This window comes from Aulonocara sp. 'chitande type north' Nkhata Bay, linkage group LG10, assembly GCF_057382095.1.
Source record: "Aulonocara sp. 'chitande type north' Nkhata Bay isolate Kocher_YH1m ecotype deep benthic linkage group LG10, A_spYH_male_GT1.1, whole genome shotgun sequence".
Lineage (NCBI taxonomy): Eukaryota > Metazoa > Chordata > Actinopteri > Cichliformes > Cichlidae > Aulonocara > Aulonocara sp. 'chitande type north' Nkhata Bay.
Genome location: NC_141353.1, coordinates 3,745,189 through 3,764,783, shown reverse-complemented (window position 1 = coordinate 3,764,783; position 19,595 = coordinate 3,745,189). Strand labels below are relative to the sequence as shown.

General features: G+C 38.9%; 2 protein-coding genes across 3 annotated transcripts in view; both read left to right on the top strand.

The window, feature by feature from the left end:
• The first annotated feature begins 5,534 nt into the window (after nt 1-5,534).
• nccrp1 (P1, F-box associated domain containing) lies at nt 5,535-10,080 on the top strand. The gene is made up of 6 exons (XM_086307855.1): nt 5,535-5,753; nt 6,821-6,901; nt 6,978-7,074; nt 7,240-7,335; nt 9,481-9,619; nt 9,702-10,080. Exons 1-6 carry the CDS (start codon nt 5,612-5,614, stop codon nt 9,846-9,848), a joined length of 702 nt encoding a protein of 233 aa, XP_086163981.1. The 5' UTR covers nt 5,535-5,611; the 3' UTR covers nt 9,849-10,080.
• A 1,210-nt stretch (nt 10,081-11,290) lies between these two features.
• Nucleotides 11,291-19,595, top strand: part of slc8a2a (solute carrier family 8 member 2a) — a 28,382-nt gene continuing 20,077 nt past the window's right edge. For both annotated transcript variants that reach the window (XM_086307853.1, XM_086307852.1), the window contains exon 1: nt 11,291-11,486. The gene's annotated coding sequence lies outside the window, so the exon portion shown is untranslated. The remainder of the gene's footprint in view (nt 11,487-19,595) is intronic.

The following is a 19,595-nucleotide window of genomic DNA, read 5'->3' as shown; positions in this document are numbered from 1 at the left end:
GATGAATTAAGAGGGGGGTCATTTTCTCTAATCTCTTTGAGAGAGCTTTGCAGATTATTTTAAGGTCTACATTTAAAAGAGAAATTGGACGATAGCTTGAGGGAAATAAAGGGTCTTTGCCTGGTTTTAGCAGGAGACTAATGTTGGCAGAATTCATATTTGGTGGTAGTCTGCCCTTTTCCTCGATTTCCTGCAACATGCCGTGGAATACTGGTGCCAAAATTGTCCAGAATTCTTTGTAGAATTCTGCAGGGAAGCCGTCTGGACCTGGAGCCTTATTATTGGGCATACTTATCAGGGCTTCCTGGAGTTCACTTGGCGTCAGTGGCGAATCCAATTCCATTGCTTGACTGTCTAGTAATTTTGGAAGAGTTACGTTGTCAAGAAACAGATCAATTTCATTTTTAGATGGGTTTATTTGTGGTGAGTATAAAGTTTCATAGAAATCCCTAAAAATGTTGTTTATTCTTCCAGGATCATATATTGTGTTCCCCGATAAATCTTTAGCAGCACATATAGTTGTTTTTTCTTTATTTATTTTTAGCTGGTTAGCTAGAAATCGACCTGATTTGTTACTGTGTTCAAAATTCTGCAAGCGAAGTCTTTGTATAAGGAATTGTGTTTTTTTATTAATAATTTCATTTAATTCTAGTTTTGTTTTGCATATTTTGTTCAATGTTTCCTGATCTTGGTCGCACGCGTAGGCTTCTTCTAGTGATTTGATGTTTTTTTCTAATTCCTGAATATTTTTGTTTTCTTCTTTCTTTTTGTGTGATGAGAAAGAAATTATTTTACCTCTCATCACAGCTTTCCCTGCTTCCCATAGAACAGAAGCAGATATTCCGGGAGTGTCATTAAAGTCTAAATATGAAGTCCATTCCTTTTTAAAGTATTTAATAAAGTCTTCATCTTTAAGTAGTGATATATTAAATCTCCAGTTTTTACTTGGCGTAGTATTATTCTTGTGCATTAGTGTTAAAGATACAGGAGCATGATCGCTGACAGCTATAGGATGAATCTCAGTGTCTGAAATGTCACACAGCAGTGAGCTGCTGACCAAAAAATAATCCAGACGAGAGTAAGAGTGATGAACATGCGAGAAAAAAGTATATTCCTTACTGGTGGGGTGAAGAGAGCGCCATGCATCGCAAAGACCAAAGTCGTTCATATACTGTTTGATTATATTTGTGGACTGCCAATTACGCTGAGTTCCTGTTGTGTTGAGCCTATCCATTTCTTCATTTAGTCCAAGGTTGAGGTCACCGCCAAGAATGAGTTTGCAATCAAGGTGTTCAGAGAGTGCACTAAAAAAACCGTGGAAGAATGAGGGTTCATCAACATTTGGACCATATATACTAACAATACATAGTTTTTTGTTCAATATTGATAGTTTAATAATTAGAAATCTACCCTCTGGATCTATAACTGTATCGAGTACTGTAAAATTAACATTTTTATGTATTAAAATTGCTACTCCCCGTTGTCTAGAATTATAACCGGCTGCAAACACGTTAGGAAACTCAGGTGTTTTAAGTTCGTTTAAACCTGTGACAGGTTTGTGAGTTTCTTGTAATAAAACAACATCTGCCTGTAGTTTTTTAAGCTGGTTAAATATTTTTAACCTCTTTCCTCTGGTGCCAGCTCCATTTACATTCCATGTGACAAACCTCAGCATGCCCTTAATTGTGCGTGTATGTTTAATGATGTATGCTGGGTGTTTCGTTTAGACAGGTGGAGAGAATATGGAAACATCCCTTGTTTGTAAATAGAAAGAGAAAAAGAAGTGTGGTGAGAGACTCCATAAGTCTGACTATGTGTGTGAATATTCACTAATATGAACAAGCGTGGCTTGCTTATGTGTCCTGCAAGTCTGTGCGTGCTGTGAGGCTGTTGTGAATGTGCTGCCGTTGAGCTGATGTGTTTGCGTGATCGTGTTGTGAAAATATGGAGAAATAGAGGGTGTTGTTTGTAGGTGAGTGGGGAAGTAGGTGACCACAGCAGTGAAAGACAAGAGAAAGAAAGAAACCACATGAACTGCAGGAAGAAACATATATCATTTATGTAGATCTGGGATGTCCAAACAGGAAATGAAAACTTAAGACACAAGAGCTTCTGACAAATTTTACACCTGTTAGAAAGAGGAAAACATAAAACGAATCACCAAACTTACATTTACAGGAAATGCTCGATCAAAGTGTAGAACAAGTGATTGTAGCTTTACAGAGGAATATGGTTTCTTGGCCTGGAGCTCTCACTAAATCAACAGCAAGAATTACTTATAGATGGCATAGAAAAGATGGACATCCCCGCCACGATGTCATCCATTGGTTTGCAGTGAATATACTTAACCTTGCACCCCAGATTCTCATTTATCAGTTAACTCTAGCATGTTGGGTTATAATGCCATTATGTTAACACACACCTGAATGGTTCAGACCAACAAACTGCCAAAATGTCTATCTTTATAGAGGTCTCACACATTTGCTGACAATCAAATAATCGTGTGTATTTGATTAGCTGTTACTTATGATTTGAGAAATGGTGGCAGATGAAGAAGTAGCTTGAAATGGGTAACAATTGGCCAGTCACAGTTGGAGGCTGTGTCGATGCTTTGTTGGATTTCTAGAATGGCACAGGGAAGTAGAAACACAATTACTGCAGTATTAACACATCTCCAGGACGAATTAGGAAACAAGATCAACCACCACACACTTCTTATTAAGAGGAAAACTATGAAAAAGCTTTTTCATATGGCTATCTGAGGGCTCTGCTCATATACTGAAGGTTGAATTAATTCTTTATTTGCTCTTACATAATTAAAAACCATCAGGGTGGCAGCTGAAAGAAAAAACAAACAAACACTGTCTTGTGAAATTTGGAAATTTGTGCAATCTGACTGATGGACAAGTGGAAAAAACTAATCTTCAGGAAGTTGATGTCTTCATTCTGTAACTGGTGTTTGGGTTTTTATCACTTGACATATCTTAAATGCTTAATGTGCAGCCATAGAAACAACAAAACTGTCCTGAACATTAGAACGTAAGTGAATCCAGATAATGAAAAGATACCCTGGATATGGTGAAACTGCCTAATAGTACAAGACGCAGGCCTCTGCCACATCTAAGCTGTTTTAACAACACAAGGCATCCCTACAATACAAAGCAAGCCACAGTGCTGTTGCGGCTGATCTGTGCACACTGCTTCTCCTCACAGTTCTGTATGCTATGAGTAACTATGTGTGTCAGAGCCATATTACAGCACAGCATGTTGCCCTGCAGCTCAAGCTGCCAACCCAGCATCTGCTGCAACCTGTGTGTCTGTGGCTTTCCGCCAGCCACACACACCCTGTCGACTCAGGGTCTTCCTTATGTCATTAGCATGTAGCCTGTAAATTAACCTAAATGACATTACATTTTATAAGTTTTAGGCTATAAATATACTGATTTCAACTGGTTCCCAACATCTATTTGTGTTATACTATGAAGCACTTAGAGAATACTATAAATGAACAAACAATGATCAGGCTGGGTAATTTTTTAGGCACATATTTGCAATTTCTACATGAATTTAAGGTGGAAATGTCTTTATTTACATAAAGACATGCAAAACTGAGGTAGAAGGATAAAAAACATGGAATATAAATCCCTTTAGACTCTCACACATTAATGATAAATGTCAGACTTTCTTATTTAATTTTAGGCATGATCTAAAAATGTGCGAGGCCCTGTTGTTTGATAATTCCCTGAGGAGTGTTTCTGGTTGCTGACTTTACTTTCAGTGAGTTGCGCATGCTTTGAAAAAGCTTTAGTGCAGCACAGTTGTGGATGAAATTAGGTGTCCTCACTAAATACATACAAATGTCTCCACCTTGTGGATGTTTAACACTGCAGTCAACATTAAACTCTTACTGCACTTAACTGCATTTAACACCTCCAATAGAAAAATGATGCAAAATGCATTTAGCGCTTAAGATGCAGACTGAGCCTTTTGATTTCTGTAACTAAACAAGCTTAACTTTAACTTGGCCAAGATACAGACTTCTAAGCATTGCAAAAATCAATGTGCAAGAGTGCAGTTATCATGCAATATCCTAAAAGTGCAAAGTGCTCCTTGCATCAGAATCATCAGACACTGCTTACTGACGAAACCTTCTGGGAAAGGTGTTTTTTTTATTGCAGAAATGTTTAAACCGTACTGCAAATAAAACAATTCCATATTTTTTCAAATGAGCTAAATAGACAACTTTACAAATAGAATGTTTTTTAATTAATAAGTGATTTATTTTGTGGTATTTTCAAAGTGCTTACTTTGACTTAAAATACATTTTTGAAAAAAATACATTCGAATAAGTAATAATATTAGAATAATATTAGAAGATTAATACAAGACTGGCAGACTGCTGTTAAGATTAAGCATTTTTATATTTCCCTGAGATTTAAATACATGAATAAATAAGTACAAGCTACTGAACCTAACAAAAGATTTAATATATTTATCAAAGAATTATGCACACAGAAAAAACTAGAGGCTACTGGAGGATACAGCGAAATGATATTATTATATTCACCTTATAGTTCATTTTAAACACACTTTCAGTAGTGAGGTTTCTGTAGCTTGTTTAGATAAAGGATTATACGTTAAACGAGATTCATCAAAACTTCATATGAATAAATAATATATAATATGAGGGCTTATATTATATATTAATGTATATTTAATATAAATGAGGTGATAGTAAGCTGATTTTGTTATTGTCTTAATGTGTTTTTCTAAGTTTAGGTCTGCATCCATCACTACACCCAAATTTCTCGCCTGGTTTGTGGTTTTTAGGTGTATAGATTGAAGTTCTCTGGTGACCTGTAATCATTTTTCTTTGGCACCAAAGACTATTACTTCAGTTTTGTTTTTGTTTAGCTGGAGAAAATTGGGCACAACCAGTCATTAATTTCCTCAATGCATTTACCAAGAGCCTGTACAGGGCCTTGGTCTCCTGGTGACATTGTGATATATATTTGTGTGTCATCTGCATAGCTATGATAGTTTATTTTGTTGTTCTTTATAATCTGTGCCAGTGGGAGCATGTAAATGTTAAACAGAAGGGGCCCCAAGATGGAACCTTGGGGAACTCCACATGTGATACTTGTCTGCTCAGATGTGAAGTTATCTATTGATACAAAGTATTTCCTGTTTTCTAAGTATGTTTTGAACCAGTTTAGTACAGTTCCTGAAAGACCTGCCCAATTCTCCAGTCGTTTGAGTAATATGTTGTGGTCAACTGTATCAAATGCTGCACTGAGATCCAGCAAAACTAAAACTGACATTTTTCCACTATCTGTATTCAGACATATGTCATCAATAAATCATGTGATGATGGAAATTATTTTAAACTGCTGTGACTTTAAGAGGCCAGGGAGGAGCAGCATGTTGGCTTGCAACACCGGGGTGTGTCACAGGCAGACCTCCTTTAGTTAGTCACAGAAAATTTGCTACTGTTTACGTACACTGCCTCTATTGGTGGTTTGTGCTCGAGTGGGAGGAGGGAGCGTTCCAGATAAAACTACCGACTGGGAACTCGGAAACAGCTGTAGTGCCCTGTCACGCTATTTGCACCATGTCTGCTGCCGAGTGGAAGAAGAAGTGCGAGGAAGAGTGGAGCCTGCAGAGTGCACCGATGCCCGATGGCCTGGACTGGAAGTCCGTGTATGAAGCCAAGCCCTTCGGAAGAAATTTACTGATGAACCCTGCGCCATACGGTACCATATCACTGTTACACACGCTACGCTTGTTGTTTTGCTGTCTCTCCCTTATCCACAGAAAGTTTGGATTACAGACAGATGGCATGTGTTGCACACATTTATGCTGGTGTGAATTCATCCCTCCAGTATTAGCGGGATTAAGTTAATAATTAATTCATTGTCTTTGGTCATTTACGGAAAAATGGATCCTGAATGCACAGACCCCTCCCCTAACTTGTTTTTGAGTACCTGTGTGCAATCTGACTAATGCAGAAGTGGAGAAGGGAAAAAAAACCCTGATCTTCAGGAAGTTGATGTCTTCATACTTTAACTGGTGCTGTTCGGGTGTTTAGCATTCAGCATATATACTGTTGGTTATGTAGCGATATGTTTACAAACAAATAGATGCTTTGGGTATAGACATCGGAGACACTGTGACTTTAAGCCCGCTAAGCCAGTATTCTGCTGCACACAACAACTAAACTAGTTTGTGAAATGCATTGCTAACAAGTAAATGAAAACACAAACCCATCAAAGCATACAAAGTTTATGAAACGATGCCAATAGACACAAATCCAACGGTCAGAAATGGAATCTTGTGTTATCTCCTCGAAACTGCGGCCACATTCAGCTTCATATACAGACGGAACAAAAGTGCCTGACGCTTCAGCAGCTGTACTTTTGATAGTTATGTGAGACATAACTTTGCTGAAAACATTAAGCATTGAGTTAAACCTCCTCGTCATTTAAACCGTGCAGTATGCTGTTTTTAAGAAAGAAAGAAAACAGATCAACTAAAACGGCTGCTGTTTTTGTTTTTTTGTCTTGTTGTATAGAGCGCTTTGAGTACTCCGGGAGCGTAGAAAAGCGCTATATAAGAATCTGTCCATTTACCATAAAGATTAGATGTGAAAAAGCTTTTATGACCCTAAGACAACTGGAAACTGAGGTGTGACTCAGAATGCTGACTTAGTGTGTTTTTACAAAGAGGCACGCCCAGTGCTTGTCAGAAAGATAACTCTTTGTCTGTGAGCTGTGTATACTGGGATTACAGTGGCCAACATTGTCTCTTATTCCCTACACAGGGTTGAGTAAAGACATCCCACCACCTGAACCCGAACTGCCTGCCGTGCCTGACCGCGGACCTCCACGATTTCAGCCTGATGGTGAGGGACAGGAGTGACGTTAGCCAAAAAATGAATCAAATCAATGTGGTTTCATGACTAATCTCTGAATCCCCAGGCAACTTCACTGGTTGGACCACGAATTCGGAGGTCCTGCCCTATGATACAAGCGGCATACCTGAAGGTGTTGTGGTGTGTGCATTGCCTCGTTACAGGTAGGTGTTACTTGGGTCAGACATTACCACGATGCTGGGTATAACCGGGATTATCTGCAAACATACTTGTAGAAATGACATTTAAAGAGTGGGTTGCTATATAACCTCTAGTTGTATAATTACAGTGGTAGTAAGTATAACTCTTGTTTGTGGTGGTGTTCCCAGCTGGTTCACCATGGAGCAGGTTGTGGACCTGAAAGCAGAAGGACTGTGGGACGAGCTGCTGGATGAGTTTCAGCCTGAAATTGCCATCCAAGACTGGTGGGTAAATAAACATAAATACAAACAAAAAATGTAAATAAATTAGTTATAGTTGTGACTGCATCATTTTGGTTTAGTTCAAAGTGAAACGATAGAACCTTTGCACCGAGTGAGTAAAGTGTAAAAGGGCCTAATAATGCTAACAGAGTTTACATTGTCAAACAAGTTAAACAGGAGCAGTGTACCAATACCAGAGCCAATCCATATGAGCCTTTACCTCTTCTACAAAAAATGTCAGCAGTTCCTTCAGGAACACAGCAGAGGGCGCTTGCAGGCTAGTCCTCAGTGAATAAAAATGAATGAAACTGAACAGCTAAACTAAGGATGCACAACTTCTTCTAGACAAAAAGATCACACATTATGTTACTTTTAGCAAAAACTGTAATAAAAGGACACTTAATGTACACACACTGGCTACTTATTGATCTGATCTCCTCAATTAATAGCATTCATTTCCAAATGGTTATTGGTCAACAGAGACCTGTGTGTTTGTGTGTGTGTTTCAACAATCTGCTGCTAGAAATTCCCTACTGCTGCTTGTTTCATGCATGAAGTCAACACTGTAGATGCTTTTTTACTACAGTCAAAACCCATAAAAGTAAAAAAGCTAAACGAAACTGAACTATATGCATTCTTACGACCCCTTCTGTTAGCAATGTGATTAAAAACTGACAGGAAGAAAAGCTCATCCCATGACATGTATATTTTGGTCTCTCTTGAACACCCCCTATTAAACTGGAAGTCTCAGTCACAAAGGTTATTGGACAATACCAAGTGCTAGTCCTAGCTAAAACCATCAACATGGTCATTGTGCACCTTTCAGATCAACCTACCCTCACCAGCCACTTTAAGTGCACTGGCCAAACTTCATATTAACGCAAATACGTAATCAAGCCAGTCACACGGCAGTAAATCAGTGCAGGGGGAGGGGGGGATTCAAGTAATTTTGAGCATGGAATGGTTTATGGTCCTCGGCATGCTGTTTTAAGAATTTCACAAACCGCTGATCCCCTGGGTTTCCCACACAACCAGCGGTAGGTTTTACAGAGAATAACGAAATATCCAGCAAGCAGCAAGTCTCTGGGTTGATGTCAAAGGTGAGGAGATGGACATAATGCTTCGAGCTGTTAGGAACTACAGTAAGTCGATTAACCAGTTTTTAAAACCAAGGTATGCAGAAGAGCATCTCTGAACGTACAATGTGCTACAGTTCTCTTAAGACTCTTCAGGGTCATAGTCTTTAGGATCAGAATTTGGCATTAACAAAATAAAAGCATTGATTCATCCTGTCTTATATCAACAGTCGAGATGGACAGTGGTGTAATGGTGTAGGGAATATTTTCTTGCCACACTTTGGAGCCCTTTTCCCCCCACACTAAACATAATTAAAATTCTACAACCTACCCAAGTATTGTCACTGACCATGTCTAACATTTTTATGTGTGTTGTACCCATCTTCTGACAGCTGCTTTCATCCCTCAATCTGGTTTCTTGAACATGACAATGAGTTATCTGTAATCAAATGGCCTCCACAGTTACCAGAGTTCAAATCCAGTTAAGTAATGTTGTAAAACAGATGTTTTGCATCGTATATGTAGAGCCAACAAATCTGCAGCCACTGCGTAATGCTGTCATGTCAGTGTGGACTAAAACCTCTAGGAATGTTTTCCCAGAATCTTGTTGAATTACCACACAGACTTAAGTTGGTTCTGGAAGCAAAAGGGGTTCTTATGCAGTACTAGCAATGTGTATGCAGTGATTGTTGTACAAGTTGAGACAATAAAGAGATGAACTCCAAGTTTAAAATGCTTGAATTGACACATGCGTGGCTTCTGTTTGCATGCCAAAAAGGAAGAACAAACAGACTCTCCTAACTTCACATATATAGATGTGTTTCCACTTAAGTGACTGAGCTAGATTAAGGCCCCCTTTGTCCCCTTACACTACAGACATCCTGGTGCCAGCATAATAGCACTCATTCCCCCAAAGGTCCCAGATATTTATACTATTTGTGAATATAAAGACATTCCACAAGCCTGGAGTGTATATGAGTGTATAGTAATCTGCTCTGAACAATTTAATCACATCACATACAGAAAATGTCTTTGAAGTTTTTAGGAAAATCTAAGTGTGTCATGTTATCAGGTATGAGGAGAGTCAGCTGCATGACTCAATCTACCAGCTGCATGTGAAGTTACTGGGTGCGGATAAAAACACAGTGATCTCAGAGCACACAGTCAACCCCACCGAGCAGCGACTGGTTTACTCTCACGAATGGAAAGAGGTGAGACTCTCATTTCTTTGCCACTACAGTGCACAGTGCTGTATTCCTGCATTTCAATGTACACATCTGTCTTGGCCTGCAGGTGTCACATGTGTTCTCCGGTTATGGACCCGGCGTGAGATATGTCCACTTCTTGCACCGACTGAAGAACAGCTTCCTAAATGGTTTCCACAATACACAGTTCACTGGCAGTGCAGTGATTGTACGACCAAGCAAAAGCAGCCCGTAGGCTAAATCTTACAGTGCAGCCATATCTGATAATGCACTCAGTGTAATCAGTTTCAGCAATATGTAACTGCATTTACAAAGGTTGTCATGACAATAATATAATGATGGACACAATCATCAATATTTGATTACTGGTTTTATGGGAGGCATGGAGGTGGGCCAGGAGGTGTAATTCACAGTTTTTTCTGAAGATTCTGATATGATGCAATAATAAAACATACAGTTTTCTGGTTTGAGAGTTGATCGTTTCTTTTAAGTATTTACATATTTGGGTATTTAAAATATTAGATATGTTTGTGCTGTGTGTGTAAAACACTAACCATGCACTCACTATTTTTACTATGTCAGGAGGTTTTATGAAATTCTTCTTGATGAAGAGCTTATATGTATGATTTATAAATATGATTTATGATCATATTTGAATGTAAAACGTGTTCATTGCAGGTTCTGGTAAGAATTATTTTTCCCAAATGTTTCTTGAAATTACAATGTTTTAATAATGTCATCCATCAGGGTTTTTTTAACCACTTATCTCCTTACAGCTCGGGGCAGGTCTTCAAGGATAAGGACAAACATAGTCCAACATTTTCTAAAAATCTGTTATTCATTCATTCATTCATGATAAAGGCAGTATATTTAAGATTCATTAGTTATTTTTATGCCACATCATAAATATCTGTTCCACATAACACCTATCACTGAAGATATAACATTACCTTTGTGATCAGACTGTCATATTAGAAGTAATGCAAAGGTTAAGTACAAATAAACTAATTTATATTTAAATGTTTACATTTGCTTTGTTTAATGGTTACATAACAACAAAGCATCCAGAATGGTGACCATACTGTACTCTTAGTAGCCTTTTGTTTTCTTTCCAGTGGTGCTTTCTGATTAGAAGTGATGACGGATATACTTGGATTTTTACTACGAAGAGCTCTGTGCATGTCATAATATGAAAAATATTAACAGTGGCCTTTTTAGAACAAACAAATATACATTAATAGCAATTAACTAGAACGCTTTTCAGACCAGAGTAAGACTTTATTCTGCCTGAAACTCCTAACAAGAGCTTACAATGTCATTAGTTCTTGCCACACAATTCTAATAAACTGTATTTCAGCACATGAGCAGATTCTACCCACAAATATAAATATTAGAAGGACAAAAAGTGGGGTTTTAAAAAATTCTGGGGAGGAAGCAAGCCTTCAGGAGAGCACGGTAACATCAACGTCTCATTTGTGCATTTTAATCTGCTTAAGATGCGTTCAGGCGCTCTCAAAAATTATTACATAAACAACGACGTTAACCAGATTTATGTGGCGGGAACAAAGTCTCTTTGACGTTTGAGGTCGTGATTAATATATATTATTTCCAGTCTCAGAAACCTTTGCTCTTGATCCACTTTAAAAGCGTACAGTCCAAAACACGATCTCGGGAGGAGACCCTGAAGGCAGCACGTCACGAGCCGCGTGGGCTCGCAGCATCACCACCTCTGTTAGCCACAATGTGAGTTAACGACAAAGTTCACTTTGAGAGTTCAGCCTGCTGTCGACGCCGGGAAAGTTTAACCAGGACGCGTTTCTAGACTTTCTGAAGCAATGGCAGCCTGTGGTGGAGAAGTCCCATAAAGCATAAGGTAAGACACGAAGGGAAGGAATGGCCAGCGAACAGGTGCGGCGGACAAACCGCGGTTGTGGCGGGCTGCTAGAGGCTACGCCCTCGCGATCCATGTACAGTTTTGATAGCTAACATTAAATAGGGCCGGGGTCACTACGCTGTTACAAACCTAATGACTTTAGTGGTTAAGCTGTCAGTCACACCAGTGAATTATTTATCTATGTAATTATTTTCTATTATAGAAAAAAAGTGAGGTTAAAAGTTGACCGGGATTTTTAAAATTTAAAAGCAATCTTGCGTCAAAAAGGAATGGGTTCGGGAAGGAAATAGTAAGCGGTGTGTGGCCGGTAAAAACAGGAATATAAACATTATACCTCTAAACAAGTACCTCTAGTCCGTATTTTTAAGCCCATAATCTTTACCGTATATTTGCGTTATATAGTACAACTGGAAAAACATCTAGATGGATCATCACTGGTAGCTGCAAGTAAATGTTTGATAAGTGCTTGAAAACGAAATCTAATCTGCTACAGCTCCACCACATGTGTGCATTATAATTCATACCAGAACCTACTTACTCTCCTTTACTGTCCCATGAGTCCAGGATGCTCAGAGAATGTGTGTTTGTGTGTTCCCGCTGGACATTCAGAGGTTTTATATGTTTTATTCAGAAAGATCGCCCAGCTTCGTCCCTGACATTTAATTCTGATAAGGGCTGGACTTCAGAGCTGACATTTAACTGACAGATAAACACTGTTCATTTAGCAGATTGGCTTCACACAGTATCCCCACTCACTCATCTCTTGTGTCCGCCACAGCCCTGGCTGGCCATCGGTGTGTTAAGAGTTGCTGATGTGTGAGACAGGAGGCGCTGACTGCAGATACATCCCCAGTGCTGGTTCATTATATTTGCTTAGAGAGATTATATCAGTTATATCACTTTTCAGACGAGGATCCAAAAAAGCACTATGATTATTCATTTTCTCTTTGTAGTTTTTTGGCATACACTTATCTCTTCTGTTGTAATATCTATAGAGCTTAAATCCACTCCAATCAACTAGGAATGCAAAAAAGGTTGATGTTACACTTTGGGTGTATTTGAAACAATTAAATATTATGATGCAATGTCACATTTAAAGAGTCTTTGTAATGAGGAATTCAATATTAGGGATGATTATTTATTTGAGGCATGATGACATATAGATATTGAATATCAGTACCACGACATATATCAGTGCTAGTGGCTAATGTCTATCTGTCGTTGCTTTGTCTTTCTGTCTGAACATTCAAAAATAGTGTGACGATGAGCCGAATGACCCTGTTATGAGAACAGACAACCAAAAATATCCTCATCAGCATCAACTATTGTCGAAATTTTTATTTTATATTAGCCTCACAGTTAGAGCGTTGACGACTACCCACCTCAGCACTCGGGGTCCCTGCTCTGTAACTTGTTGCTATGGTAAGAGTTGATTATGAATGCATATGAAGTAAGACATTTATTTAACAGACCTGTTGCAACTGTGGCACCCTGTTACAGTGCCATGTTCAAATTCAGTGAACTCTATAGACCTGTTCATTCACAAGTGTTTATTCAAGCAGATTGCACAATTAGGTGCTTGAGTCCATACACATGTGCGATGAGAAACACCTGGATTAAAAGTGGTATGGTCTCATGCTTTTTCATTCTTTGTCAGTTCTATATTTTTTAAACAATTGTTTTAGTTAAAGCCCAGTTTTCATGTTGTTTGCAGACAGACCGTTGCTGTCTTGCTTATGTGTGATATCTAAGCACAGGGAAGACAATATGTGTTGGGGGTTCAGGAGGTAAATCTAAGTAGTCTACCACTAAAGCTCACTGACACTTATCCTGAAATGCAAGCTCCTTCCCACAGACTCACACGTATGTGAGCGCTCAAGTAAACCAATGCGGCAGCATTAGGTGCAGTCACCCATATGTGCACCATTCGTGAGTGCCAAGGGACAATGGGCTATACTACACCTTACATTTCTCTCATATTTCACATGCGATTCCCCTGCATGTTAATCTCCAGGATTAAGGAAAACCAGGGTCAGGGTCTTATGGATGATACTTCTTTTTGAATTAGATTGGCTTACCTTGTTTGGATATCAGTTGTTGAATAGTGCAACAGTATTAATGAGCCCAGAAAACCTCTGTCACATAAATCACAAGTGAACAATTTCTGTTTATTTTGAACTTGTTAAGCTTGCTGTGATGTATAGTATTTATCAGTTTCTCTGTGAGTTCGTGTGATTAATGGGAAAAGGAGAGTCGGTGCGTATCAGGGTCTGTTTTGTTTTCATTGACTCGCTGGTCTATTGTGTTTGCCAGCCTGCTGGCTGCCTCTGCACATTTTGTTGATCTGAACTAGGTTGTTTTCCTGAATTAACATGTTGTGACTTTTATCCTTCACACAGTGAAGGATAAAAGTCACCTTTCAAACAAAAAAAATAAGTTTGTAGCTTGCTGTGTTTCCATTCTCATAATCTATGTTAGACTTCAGGCGACTGTGTGATGTCACCCAGTTAATGAACAGTACAAGTAACGTATTCACTTATACTGGGTAATAAGTAGAGATTCTCTCTTGAATGAGTTACAGCAAAGGGGGGGAAAGGAGTAGAGATGGCTTACAGGGGTAAGGTGCTGATCGTATGTATCTGAGCTATTATTTTGCACAGCCATCAGTATGTATTTGTATATTCAGTCCACTGTTTATGTTTATGACAGTTTCCTGAATATTGCATAACAGGTGTCCCTGTCTGGGTTCATACTGAAGCTGAGAGTGCTGTTCCTTCTAAGGTGACAGAGCCAGTGGCTGAGCAGGCTGTCTCAGGTAATGGAAACCTCAGGAGCCGCTGTCTGCTGGCTGTCAGCCGCTTGTCTCCCGACCTCCTTTCTGTCCGCCCTCACCTCCGGCCCCATGCTGACTTTCTCTGTCCACCTGCCTTATCTTTTTACAGTGAGGTACACGTGGAAGTCCCAGGAAAAGCAGCTGTGTACGTTTCTTTTTTTTTTTTTTTAAACACAGGCACAATGAGTCTAGAGCGAGAAACAAGAGACGGAAATGGTTTAGAGATGTCGAATGAATTGTTTATCTCAGAGTCAAACTGATTAGAGAGGAAGAGAGACGTTAAACTCTGTAACTAGAGCTGGGCTAAACCGAGAACTAAAAGGAAATTCTCAATCTCTCCTTGTTGTATAGCTTAGCTTTTCAAACAGTTGTAACAGTTACTTTAGTCTGACAAAAGCCGAATAACGAATTAGCGCTTCCAGTCAGAGACTGAGGCTACGTCCACACGTACACGGGTATTTTTGAAAACGGAGATTTTCCGTTTTCGTTTTAAAAAATAATCCCGTCCACACATAAAGGCAGAAATGAAGGAAAACGCTGCTATGAACATGCCAAAGCAGCAGGTGGCACTAGATTCCTAACCGTGCAGAAATGTTGGCCAATCAGAAGTCTAGAAGCCTCGGTGGGAAAAAGTAAACAAAGCTGGGGCATAGAAGCAGAACCGAGTCGTATGTGTGGAGGGACAGTAACTGTGTGTATATGTAAGCATTTAAACACTGCAGAGAGTAGAATTAACAGAAACAGTATTGTAGAAATTCATTTCACCGAAACAATAACGTGGCGCACAGTGTGACGCATGCACCAGTTTATTGTATTTCCAGACTTGCTTTCGGCACAATTTACAGTGCACGCTACTCTGTTTTTTGTCAGACTTGAAATAGCCGAAATACCTTCACCCTACGGAACTTCTATGGCTCTTCCGTTCGACAATCTCTCCGGCGTTGGAACCATCATCTGTTTTCTCTTCGGTCACGCTCGGTTGATTTTTCTAGTCAGCACACTCATTTCCTCCATTACCCGCTGGCTGCTTCCCAAACAAACACACGTGCGGCTTGGCACTTGTGCTGTACGTAACAAGTCACGCGACGTGACGCTGCGGCTGTGATTGGTTCGGCTCTGCGCTACTTAATTTGGATTGGCTGACCTTTTTTTTTTTTTTTTTTTTTTTTCTTTGAGGAAAAGAGCGGCGAGGTCTATCGCGATAGCTTAATTTCTCTATCGAGTAAAAGTTATATCGCGATACATATCGTTATCGTTCTATCGCCCAGCTCTATCTGTAACCCTTCTTTAGTCTGACAGTATGCAACTAAAGCTGCTCTGCATGTGTACACACACATATATGTATGTATATATGTATATACATACATATATGTGTGTGTATGTGTCTGTATATATATATATATATATATATATATATATATATATATATATATATATATATATATATATATATATATATATATATTAGGGTACAACGATACACAAAATTCACGGTTCGGTTCGATACTTTGGTGTCACGGTTTGATATTTTTTCGATGCAAAAAAATGTTCATCCCTTTTTAATTTGTCATTTATTAAAATTATAAATATATATTTTAACTCAAAAGAACAGTTTTTAAATTTAATGTTGCTGAAACAACAAAATAATAGTAAAAAATTAATCTATCTGATCGAGGAATCCCTCATCTTTGGAAAAGAGAGTTTATTACAGAGAAATGTCTCTTTCCAAAATAAAAGCTATACTATACGCTTCTTCTGGGCTATACTCTCAGCAGCATATTAAACATATCAGTTCCCCATGAGGCGAATCCTGTGCTAACGGCTGTCTAAATGACTCGGGTAAAGTTTGTAGCATGCGTGCTTGTTGTTTTTGTCTGCTTCCACTTGTCTTTGCTCTAGGATGTAAATGTGCAGTCATATTCGTTGTGTTCCCACTAGTGCTGTCAGCATTAATCTGAAATGACGTTAACGCCACAACACAGCAAATCTCCGTTAACGAGTTACCGCGGATCGCCCCGTACGTGGGGCTGGATGCCGTCAACACGTTAACAAGCTAACTGAGCTAACGCACTAGTTCCCACCAATTGAGCATTACGTGGCACATCTGACATACTGTTTTACTTTTGTCCATGACGCTCTTACCTTCAGGGTCATGCTTCACATGAAAACCAAGATAGTTCCAAACGCCAGATCTGAATGAGGGTGGGGGAGGTTCAATTTTGGTTAGCGTTGAGGCAGTTGCCATGTTGCAACAAGCTTAACTTCTGTGTTACTAGCTTGTGCTGTGCTCAGTGGATCTGTGCTCGACAGTGCAGATCCACTGAGCGCTCAACACAGACAGCATCGGCAGAAGAAAAGTTGATAAAATAAATAAAACATTTTGTATTGTTCGATACATATGCGTACCGAACCGAAAGCACTGTATCGAACGGTTGTGTCGTTGCACCCCTAATATATATATATATATATATATATATAATTATTTTTTTTTTTTCTTGGGTTTTTTTTGTCAGTTGAAATTGTGGCATGGTGTTTACACGGGGATTAGAATTAATAAAGACAGTGTAGCAGATCAGTTAATTTTAATTTGTCGTTATAATACTGTCTGGGTACTAAAATTCCAAACTTTATTTGCAATCATCATGTTGAAGTAATATAGGACATTCAGTAATGTCTGTGAACTGTTTTTTTCTGCAGCTGAATAATAATAAATATAATGTGTAAGTGTAAAAGAACAAAAAAAAAAACCCTTGGATTTGGTGCTTTTTTTAATGAAGGATGAAATTTATACACACTGATTTAAAATACACATATTCTCATTTAAGTTATTCATTCAGCTGCAGGATTAAAGCTCGAAATGTCTTTCAGTTTGTCAAGACCACTTAATTTCGTCTGACTGCAGAAGATTGCTTCTTCTTGCCGACGCAAGGCTTTTGTGACAGCATTTGTTGGACCGAGCAACACACAGTAAAAGTGGGCATCCCAAAGAGCTCAGTGCAGATCTGAGAAGATGACAGATTGACACAAACAGTACAAGTTATTAGAAAGTGTAGCCACATTGCCACGGTCTGAAAAAGATCCAAACTGTCGTCCTCAGCAGAGATTAAATTGGCCCAAACTGCGAGGAACCACCAAAGCCCGAGTCAGTGTCACTGTGTTGTGTAAGAACCAAGCTCCAACTCCAAAGCTAACACGTTCAAGCTTAACTAAAGTTGGAGATTGTGCAGGGGAAGCAACACAACTTCATATAAAATTATCCATTAACAGATTTAATTGATCTCTGCTATTTCTAAGTCAGATATCAGATATAGTTAACGCACTTGTTCAGAATGCACCTTGTCCCAAATAGGCAGTTTACAAGATATGCTACATGTATAATTTTCATGATCTTGATTTCAGACAACTCAAAACTAAACTTGTGCATCATCAAAGGCAGAGCTGGTTTTGATATCGGTTCATGTTGTGCTTGAAAGTTGTCTCAAAAATTCACAAAACACAGTTTTAACCCAGTCTGTGTATCTGGCTTTCACTGCTTTCTTTCTATCATAAACACACACACACACACACACACACACACACACACACACACACACACACACACACACACACACACACACACACACCATGGCAACTTCAAGTCTGTGTTAGAAGAAGCTAAATTATTTGACTAATAATAAATTAGAGTTACAGAGTTGAGTACATTTTAATTTGTGTTAAAGCCGCCAGTAGAAGTACATCTTTACTGACTTATCTTTCAGAAAATGCCCACAGCCCAAAATATTCTAGTGGTTCCATAAAATTTCTGTGAATGAATGCAAACCGTGTCACAGGCACTGATATATACAAAAAGATCATTAGCTCATCAAGTTACCAGTTGTAAGTTTCTTGTGTCTACAAGAAACTTTACCCTACAAAATATCTGAGTCTGGCTGACAGTTAGTGAAGCCACGTATATAACTGAATAACAACCATGTAGTAATGATGGCAGAGTGTTACCTGCTCCAGAGTGTCAAATGTCCATTATATAACTGAACTGAAGTATTAGGGTTTTTTATGTTTAAGTATGTAGACATTTTTAAAAAGATGTTAAAAATATGTTTGCCCAATCAAGCACAGAGACCCTGTAAAACTGTAGAGCTAATTTCTTAAATCAGTCAGCGATCTCGTTCTGAAGTACAATAAAAAGTTACCTGATGTCAGTCTGGAATGCTATGTGGCCGTCTTCTTCGGGCTGCTCTCGTTAGGTGTCGGCACAGCGGATCATCTGCCTCCACCTCACCCTACCCCACCCCATGGTGAAATTTCAGTGACTAAATTTACAGGATTTAGTGAATGGGATGAAATAGAATCAGTTCCAAAATGATATTGAATGAGAAATTATTTGGACGTTATGCAGTCAGTTGTAATACAGTATGGGACTGTACATTATGGGTTAGACATGCAGTTGAGTCGTGGTTGAAAGTAGATCCCCACACTTGAGGAACTGAACAGCATGGCAGTGTGCCCGCCGTGTTGTAAACTAAACCTTGTGCTCAGCCGAGCTTGCACTGCTGCCGTCCAGATTGATGATCATTTTGACCTGGTGGACTTCTGGGGAACAAAGACAGTAAAGCAGTTGGGTTATCTTTCTCCTGGACTTCTCAGAAAACATTTAATTCCTCAGCGGTACTGATTGAGCTGGTGTACTTAATTTATACATGCATAATTAGAGCAAACGTGGCAGATTTTTGTAAGACACACCTGATGGTATAAGTTTGTCTACATTACTCTCGTAGGCTTTCTGAAAGTTTTTATTTGGTTGTGTTCTCACTCATTTTCAGTCCTTTCGTGCAACGTTCCAAGTGGACAATAAAAGAAGAAACTGCCTTAAAAACATCTGCAGCAGGTGATTAATATTTGAAAGGCATGAGACACAAGAATACATCTCATCTTAAGTTTAGAAATGTTCTCAGTTAATAGGTGGCTGTCAAAAAGGCGAATACATTTTTTAATAACAGTAAGTAGAACTTTTTGTCTAGTTTATTCTGATATGCTCACCTTTCTGCTACATTCTGCTTGCTCAGTCTGTTAAACTTGATGTGTTAAACTTATTTTCTTCAGTCCTTTACTTAGTGACTATAATAACTAAATGTGTTTGTGACATGTTTTAAACTGGCTTAAACATTTGCCGAGGGCGCTTTGGAAAATCTGATGCAGTGGAAACAAGTAGATGATTCTTTAACATCTGTAATCTGAAGGTTGCTGGTCTGAGCCCC